Source organism: Ptychodera flava, chromosome 15, assembly GCF_041260155.1.
Source record: "Ptychodera flava strain L36383 chromosome 15, AS_Pfla_20210202, whole genome shotgun sequence".
Taxonomy (NCBI): Eukaryota; Metazoa; Hemichordata; class Enteropneusta; family Ptychoderidae; genus Ptychodera; species Ptychodera flava.
Genome location: NC_091942.1, coordinates 38,780,072 through 38,789,625, shown reverse-complemented (window position 1 = coordinate 38,789,625; position 9,554 = coordinate 38,780,072). Strand labels below are relative to the sequence as shown.

The following is a 9,554-nucleotide window of genomic DNA, read 5'->3' as shown; positions in this document are numbered from 1 at the left end:
GATGATCATATTTTTTTAAAAAAGTAATATGAAATATAAAATATATAATGGGAAATTGTCTTGTTCTCTACTCAGAGTTATTTGATTTTAAGTCTGTTACTCCTTTTAGGGTGATTAGTACAAAGGCCAGATGTGAGAAAACAGTGGTATTCAAATATTATTTTTCTCCTTTGCAGATTTGTCAATATAATAATAATGCACATGCTTGACTTTTGTTTGTATTATAAATTTAATGTGGATATTCACCTTCAAGTGTAATGTTACTGATATTTGCAGGATATTTTTGGATTAATTTTGTTACAGTTGACAATAATTTTTCAAATCAAATGTTATCACTCAAGTTAATTTGGACACCACAACAATTGACTACCATAAAACAGTCATTATTTATTTCTTTATTTTTAGCAAAATGATCCTGATCCTGAATTATGGATGGTAAGTCACCATGGAAACAGATATGTCCAAATATTGACCCAGCCATGTGTAATTAGCTGATCCTGCAAACACAATTGACAGTCAGTGGGATGCTTGTTACCTAGCAACAGAATAGAACCAGCGTTGTAAATAATTACTTTCAAAAAACCACATCATTTTGGTTTTTTTAACCATTTCAGGAACATGTTTAAAACAGTGTTGATGCATATTTACTGTGAATAAGATTTTGAAACATGATGACATTGTATGTGGAAAGTACAACCATTAAACCTGAAAATACATAATTTATTATTTCAAGGTATCACTGAGTACAATATTTAAAATGTTCATATATGTTAATGTGTAAATTGTCCATCTTTCCTCATCGATCAGTACCAACCCCAAACAGGTTTAAGTTGTATTTAAATGAAAAAGTGAAGATGTTAATATCTTGCTCTTCTTTCATGTTGGCCAGTAGGACATTTCATATGGCTATTCATTTCATGGTTGACTTTGAACTCATTCACCAATACAAATTGTATTTATTGTTTGTAATTCACTGTTCCAGGCAATCTACTTAATACCAGCCTTCCTCTGTGTTGCTATAGCAATTTCAAGTAATGTGACAGGCAAGTTTCTCTCAGACCTTTTCAGTTTCTATTGAATTTCCGCATGTGGTTATCTATTGTTATTTCCTTTCAATTTTAGTCCTTTGGACTGAAAGTCAAACAGGCTAATGCCATTGTCTTTTCATATGCAGTATGACGTATGTAAGCCAAATGCCACTGGCCATAGAAGGAGGTATCTCAAAAACCATTCGGTAACTTTTTTACTCAGCAAATACCTGCAGATGATATTTTTAGTTTTTTACATTTAATCATTTTTAAAGTTACATTTTAAGGAATTTAGTCAAAATTTATATTGTCACGTTTACCCAGCGGAAAGTTAGGTTTGATGATGTCCCAGTGAGATAGTTCAATTTCCTTTGTGTTGTTTACTAGTTTTTATATTATGTATATAATTCTTCAAGTTGGTAGGGCTAGAGATTGGGTTCCTATTAACCATGTACCTCCATGGGACCATAGAATGTTACCACGTTTAGAATGTGTCTGTGTGATTATTGATACTGTGATGCCTTCTATTAAAATACAAATGCAACTTGTAATTTATCACAGCATACCATTCACTGTTGTTTGTTTTGACCATAAAACAACCTCTTAAAAACCCTTACATATTTCTTACAGAAAATCAAATATGGAGGATTATAAGTTTACTTCATGTTGTTGTCTTGGGTTGTTTTTCTGTGTTTCTTGTGAAGACAATGACAGACAATGCCACTGATATGAAATACCATGAAATGGAAGAAGGCAGGTTGGTAATGATAGTTGTTTTGATCATTTTAAAGTCATCAAATAGAAACTTATTCAAATGTTAGAAAATTTCTGAAGACTAAAATGTAATTATTTCCAAAGTGCATATATATGTTCAGAAAACTGATCTAGTGATAATGACATTACATGAATTATGATATTTTAATATACTTTGTCAAATTTTAATTTATCAAAGTATCAGTGTAATGTTTTCATCATTAAAAGTATATTTTGAAAAGTGAGAACCATTACTCTTCAGCCAATGTCACATTATAACTGGTTTTGGACTAGTTTTTCATTGATGTTCATAGGATGTTTTCTTTGTAGACATGCAAGTATGCTTTCTTATCATCATTCACATGTGTTTTGTTTCCTTCTCAGAGAACTTGGCGGACTTTTGTTTGTGATGGTATGGTTGATAATTTGCAGTAATTCTACAAGGTTAGTGGCCAAATGTATTATGTTGATTTGATATTTTTGTATCAAGATAGTCTCATCAATAAGTTGGTCTTTGCAATTTGTAAATCCAGGGATTATTAAGTCTCTTTTTTTAGTCCCATGGACACTGTCCGGAGGTTTGGTCATGTCCGTGCGTGTGTGCGTGTGTGCGTGCGTCCGTCTGTTCACGCAGATATCTCTGACATGCCCTGGTCAATTTCTTTCAAACTTTGCACAAAGATAGTACCCTACCCCATACAGATGCACGTCGATTTGTTTCACAATGCGATCAAATTTGGCCATGTTAGAGGACTTTTTAGTTTACGCCACCATAGACTACCATGTATAAGTCAGCTGTCCATAGAATCCCATGTATAAGGCCAAGTAAAATAAAAATTTAGTTTCTCATCATATTCATATTGCAAAAAGGATTCAGTGACACAGTATTTAGTCCCCATGGATGAAGTCCATAGGCCTTATAGATTGGGTCATGTCCCTCGGTTCACGCAGATATATCAGATATTTTGACAAAATGTCACGTGACCTCGGTGACCTTTGACCTCAAATATACATATTTGTCCATAACTCAGTAACCACAAGTGCTACACCCTTCATATATGGTATGATGGGACACCTTATGACGCCACATATTGTACCTCATTAATTATGCACATATCTAATTTTGAGCGAGCCAATAGAGCTAGAGGTCTGATTTTTGGTATATAGGGATAACTTAGCAATACAATTTTTAGTCCTTTGTGCCCTGTGGGCACAAAGTACTAATGTGATGACGCGGCCTCTGTTGTTGCATACAGTGGGCCGTATGCTGTGGACGCAGGTATCTCAGAAACGCTTCAGTAACTTTTTCTGAAATTTGGTCTGGTGGTCACTTGGGCATGTATCTCAAACAGTCTTTTTTCTTTTTTTGATTGAATCATTTTAAAGTCACTTTTTTAGCTTTTTTCTGAAAACCACTATTTTCAATTTTTCCTCAAAACCACTGATTTGATTATTGTGATATTTGGCATGGGTGTTCGTATAGTTGCAATGCCGTCAGAAATGTTCAAAATTTGGTGATACATGCCTTGTATTATTTTTAAACAATATTTTTATCCATTTTTATTTTATATTTACTTGATTTTGCCTCGCTTTCGTTAAAGCTACCGTCTGCGCATGCGCACAACTCTAGGACAATTCTGAGTTGAAGAATCAAATCGGATGCCATCTTGTTTCTCGTTCTGGGTACATGTTTTTACGTCGTGATCGTTTCACTGTGTATTTCAACATATTCTGTAGTTATGAAGTTGACAGTGATGCACTTTTGCGGCTGTCGTGTATTTTTTGGTACGAAAGGCGCTTTTGATCGACTGAAGAATGATGGCCTCCGTAGGCGATAAACACCGGTACCGGCAGGCATATCAGTTCTACTGAGGAAGCAATCCACTGGCCCGTATAGGTCAGGGGCTCACTTAGGGGAGAACCACATGATTTCCGGGGGGGGGGGTATGGAGGATTTTGAGGAAAAAAATGTCACCAGGTGAAATAAAAGAAAAAAATTAAGCCTGTAATGGCTTGAGAAAAAAAAAATTCTCATAACAGACAGAAATAAAAAAGGAATTGTCACAATGCAGTTGAAATGAGCAAAATTTTGGAAACTTCATCCTCATGTATTCTTTGCTGGCATGCTGCCATAGGCAGCGCAAATGTTTTTACCACAAGCAATTCTTATGTGTTTTTTTCCCAGCGCTTACGATATAAGCATTCACTACTTTACACCTCAGTGCACTCGATGTTTCCCTTCCCTTTTCTGACCCAAGAAATCATATTTCAGGATTTCTGTTGCAATGTCTCAATGGTATAGGCAATATCTAGATGGGACTATTTGACTTCTGTAATTGTGAAAATTTAAAACACAAGACAGGAGTCAATAAACTAGTGTTAAAACCAATACATTATTCTCTCAATATAAATATGTTAGAAAGATTACAAGTTGACAATGAAAAATTGAGGAACAACAAATATAAAGAAATACAATGTGTGAGCCTTGTTTCTCTGACCACAAAAGATAACATCCCCCCCCCTGAGAACTTAAAAGGAATCGACTATTTTAAAGAAAAGCAGGTATAGTAATGATCACAGTTGATTTGCCAAAAAAGTGTTCTACAATTGAAAGTTGTATATATAGTAGACTTTCCATTTTGTTTTCATTTGTTGGAATGTAAAATGAATACATAAAACCATCCTGTGATATGTGAAACAGTGGCTTAAATTTGAAAATTCACTGCTACTCCATTTGAAAAAAAAGTTGATGCAGGTCTGACAGTAGAAATAAAAAAAATGCTGTCTCTCTGACCAAAAAAAGTTCCCATTCCTGCATACCCCCCCCCCCGAAATCAAATGGGTCTCCCTTAATATGCGCATGCACATATAACAAGTTAGCATTGTTTTGCAAGGACTTACACCATCTTGTTTCTCGCGTCTGGTGCGAATCTTGACGTTTTTTGGGGTTTTTAGCGTGTATTTGATGATGTTTTGTAAATATGGAGTTCACAGTGATGGTACTTTTGTTGCTGTCATGTATTTTTTGGCACGAAACGCTCCTTCGATAGACTGAAGAATGATGGCCTCCGTACTCGGTACTCCCCAGTACCATTGCTTCAGCGAGGCAATCCCACCGGCGGCCCGTACTAATAGCTGGGTGAGAGCGAGGGAACGCTCTGTCCTTCTACCTCCATGTCATAACAAACTAGCGTCGTTTTATGTTGATGTATTGTCCTTTCGACATAGCCATAACTTTTAGTTTTCTGTTGCTTATTTTGGGTAATTTCGACAGTTGTGCATTGATTTTGACATCATTGTTGACTCCGATCGCTATTACAGTGTGTGCATGCTTATATTGACCTAGCCCTGCGTACGATGCTGTGTGTTCCGCTACAGCTAATCGCCCCGCTCACCACAGCCCTGCAAAGACCCGTACGTAGGGTGAGCGGGGCGATTAGCTGTAGCGGAACACACAGCATCGTACGCAGGGATGTTGACCGATTTACTAAGGAAGTACGCGCACTTCAGAATCACGGCATAATCCGACATGGTATAAATTTGGCATGATCATCAGATCATACATGATCCGAGATTGCACTTCAGCAAGGTCACGATAACTAATGTTGTTTGTTTCACTGTCGTTTAATACCTATATTTCCACTAAAAGACCATTAGAATTTCATCCTTGCTACTTTGAAATCGTGCACTGGCATGCATGTAGTTGTCAACATCACTATGCTTGAATGTAGTAGACTCTTACTATGAACATATCGACTGTCACTGCATATTGCATATGTGTGGAAGTCACTCCATATCATATCAAAAAATGTAGTATTGCGATGTTTGAGCTGCCAGAAGCCAGAATTTACAGTTTACGAGAAAGTTATCTTACATGTAAAACTCAGTTCTACTGTGAACAAAATGCAAGCTATGTTGTATAACTATCGTGAATAGCATAATATTTTGTACCTATCACCGTGTCAGAAAATCAGAAGGAAACAACCAGTCAGACAAACTGTGGTCAGGATGATACTGTCCAATTTTAATATTTGTCTCTCGGCACACACCAGATACTCATGACTGTAAAACAACATTTCCATATAATTGTATATTCAGTTTTTATATTAATTTGCTTTTCACCATATTGTATGTCCTTCCCTGCACTAAATAATTCAAAATTAAATATTGTCTTTGGCCTATACATACTTGAGGGGTAAGCTTATTTAGTCTCACACATTAAAGATGCACTGTTGACCTACAGAGTCCAAACTTTTTATCATTGTATTGTAGATAGGTGTACACTCCAAATACTAAGTACAAGTGTGGTGAGTGTAACAAGCAAATGTTTTTTAGTCAATGGCCCAAATTTATTTTCTATATGATGGACAATAAATACATGTGTAATCAATGCCAAAATATAGACCCCCCTGCATTTTTTCGCGAAAAAAAGATGACCCCCCCCTTTGTCAGACGAAAAATTTTGATGACCCTCCCCCCCCCCCGCCCCGCTGAAAAATAACCAAAACCCATATGTCAAATTTACCCGCACGGTTTGGATTTTAACTCCGGTACGCGGCGCACTTTATTTGTGTAGCAGAGATGCCAGTGCACAAACTTCTCAGCCACATCCATGCAAACGTCTGTTAATTAGGACGACTGTAAGGCAATTTTGAACTTCCGGTAAAGAGGGTCGATCATAGCCATGGCATAAAAGTGAACTTTATTGTAGGTATTATGTTTTTGAAAATGTGGTGACCCCCCCTTTCATACCAGTGAAAAAGTGATGACCCCCCTTCTCGGATTCCAAAATTATGATGACCCCCCCCTGGATTTTGCCGCCCCCCCCCCCCCCCCCCCCCCCCCGGCCGTAAAAACTGAACGGTCCCTTACATGAGTTTTTACCATGCTCTTGAGTAGATTGTGTTTGATATCAACATAATTATGTGAAAGTGATATACTTTTACATGTGTCAGTGATATTACAGTTGCCTGATATTTACTATTAAAAATATATTGAAAAATGAATGTCTGCCTGCATAATATATTGCTATTATAGCAATTGATTTACTTTACTGATCGGTACAAATAGTTCCATACAACAAAGCATTGTTTTTATGAATATGTATCAATTAATGCTGTTATCATACACAGGCAGTCACTTGTATTTGTTGCCATGATATTTGAATATTTATCTGATGTCACTTTACAAAGAATCCTTTTTTCCTGGTTATTGTCATGTTCAACAGGTTTAGTTTGAAATACCTGGCACTGGGTGGCGCTGTTCTAACATCGGTTCCAATTCTCTTGTGGATTGGCATCTACATCAACACTGAGTACAGGAAGATTCTACCTGAACATTGCAAAACTGTCATGTATGCTGACAAGGAGACCTGACTGACATGAAGTGAGAGAATTTTAGCTGTTCAACCAAGACCAAGACCTCATGTTCAAAGGCACATTGTACGCAGACAAGAATGCTTACATATTGTGTAAATTGGCAAAACTTACGGTATGTGTTCAAAGTGTTTGAATCCTTTTCAACAGAGAACTATCATGGTATTTTGCCAACAGCAGTAGGACCACAGTATCACACTTGTTTGAACCCAAAGTGTATACAAGAAATTCTGTAGTTTGTTTTTGTCTGTTATTAACTAGATTTACATTTAAGTATAAGCCAGATCTTGCCATATCTGGTGTCCAAGTTGAATGTATTTTGAATACTTTATTTTGGTTCTGATAAGTATATTGACAAGTTGTCACAAAGAGATGTGGAAATTTTACAAATTCCGTGTTTGGAAATTTGATATGTTAATCTCTTTATAAAATTTTGTTTTTGATAATTTTATAAAAAGTGATTAGTTTGATCATGCCATGGAAAAAAGCCTTGATTATTACCAGAAAAGTCAGACCTTAGAGGGTCGATCAAGAATTAAGAACTACATCGTTTCCTAGTTTTTAATGTAGAGTGGAGATGAAATAGTTTTATAAGTGTCTGATGTATGGCAACAAATGAATAATCATGTTTCAATCCGTAGATTAACAGATATAACTGCGACAGTGTAAATAAATAAAAACAGTGTAAATAAATAAAATAAATAAATAAAATTAACAGATATAACTGCACCAGTGAAAGGCTTTCCAAAGTAAATACTGTTATTTCTCTTAACTTGCAAATATTGTAGGTAGGTACATTACATAAAAAGATCACAATATCTGCAGCTCATAAACCTTTGATAAAATGCAATGTTTGAAGAACAAGGAGTAAAATCATTAATTTTACAGGTAAATTTGTAATTTTGAATCATAACAAGTTGTTAGAGGCAAAGCCATAGATGTGAAAATCTGAATTTATCAGCTTTGATTCCTTAAAGTTTTCAGCATCTCAGTTCATCGTCAAAGTATATAATTTGCCAGAATACAATATAACTTCTGTTATAAATAAATATATAAACTGTGGGGATTGAGTGCTGTGCAAGCTTCACAAAATTTCAGAAAAAACTTGTGTCATTTTGACAAAAAATATATACATGTATGGATATTTATCTTCTGATTTGCAATTTGTATGTTATGAGTTTACTTGTATCTTCAGCTGTGTCTCTGTGTACATTTCCACTAAAAATGTCAGAGTTTTTCCATGAATTTACAAGTTAAACAGTGCTCTTTATCAGAATGTCTTTTCCTGGTGCAATAGGAAGTGAACAAACATGAGTACAATGGCTGTGTTGCAGTATAAGATGTAAATAGGTTAGTTATGTTTTCCAAAAATTGTAAACAACAAAAATATCTTCAGCAGACTAACTTTATCTGTATTTCTTGACTTGTATTTTTCATATGGTAACTAAGACTAAAATTGAAATAATTAATTTTGTCTTTCTTTCAGTGTATTATTCTCGTAAGTCACTTTTATTTCCACGCCATGATGCTGTGCAAAACTCTCATGATAACACCTTAGCTGTTGCTGCAAACAGGGTAGTTTCTAACAATCCTATATTTTTCTGATGTTATTTCAAGTTTTGTATATAATTAATGAAAGACTTCGTTAATGAAAATTGTCAGAACTTATCTTCCCCATTTGACTGTTAATTAATAAATTGTGACCTTTTTCACCACATTGACCTGGCTGTGTTGAAGTGAATGCCTTGTCTATGGCAAACAAAAGTGTTGTAACAGAATCTACACCAAAGGGTTCAAAACTTTGCCAAGTAAAGATAGTTTCTATGCAAATACAAGTTGCATTCATGTTCCTGAAAACAAATGAGTAAAATAGTTACATGATTCAAGTAAAATATACAGATAATGAAAAATACAATGTTAAAATTAATAATGAAAGGGAAGTCTTGTATAGATCACAGATAACTCTATGGAATCATGACTGCATCTACCCCTAGAGTAGCAAGATCTGAATGGATGTTTATCATCAGAAATATAGCCCTTCCCACTCTCTTAATTCACAACAAAATAAAAGTGTTTTTTGTAAATGAATCATGAATGTAGATGATTTCTGGTTCAGGAAATATGACAATTGTCAATTGTCAAAAATGTGTACTGTATGTAGATGTATGTTGTCACCAAAATTCTGTGAGACATGTCTTGACTATCTGCCTATTATCAGATTATAAAAATACGGATAAAATCAAAATTTTAGCTAAATAGTTGTGTAAAATGCACTACCATTATAGTAAATTGTTTATACTTGAAAAAGGCATTTTAAATGAAAACAACAATAACTCTATGGAAATCACCAAACTTAATATTCAAAAATCATCTCGTACTACCAGTATATTAGTATATG

At 35.1% G+C, this 9,554-nt stretch overlaps 1 protein-coding gene across 1 annotated transcript in view; it reads left to right on the top strand.

The window, feature by feature from the left end:
* The window catches only part of LOC139152137 (transmembrane protein 220-like), a 9,560-nt gene extending 687 nt beyond the window's left edge, over positions 1 to 8,873 (top strand). Inside the window, exons 2-6 of the mRNA XM_070725232.1 lie at positions 406 to 435; positions 983 to 1,043; positions 1,659 to 1,785; positions 2,166 to 2,225; positions 7,009 to 8,873. Coding sequence (XP_070581333.1) covers positions 406 to 435; positions 983 to 1,043; positions 1,659 to 1,785; positions 2,166 to 2,225; positions 7,009 to 7,156 — 426 coding nt within the window. The 3' untranslated portion in view covers positions 7,157 to 8,873. The remainder of the gene's footprint in view (positions 1 to 405; positions 436 to 982; positions 1,044 to 1,658; positions 1,786 to 2,165; positions 2,226 to 7,008) is intronic.
* The last annotated feature ends 681 nt before the right edge of the window (positions 8,874 to 9,554 follow it).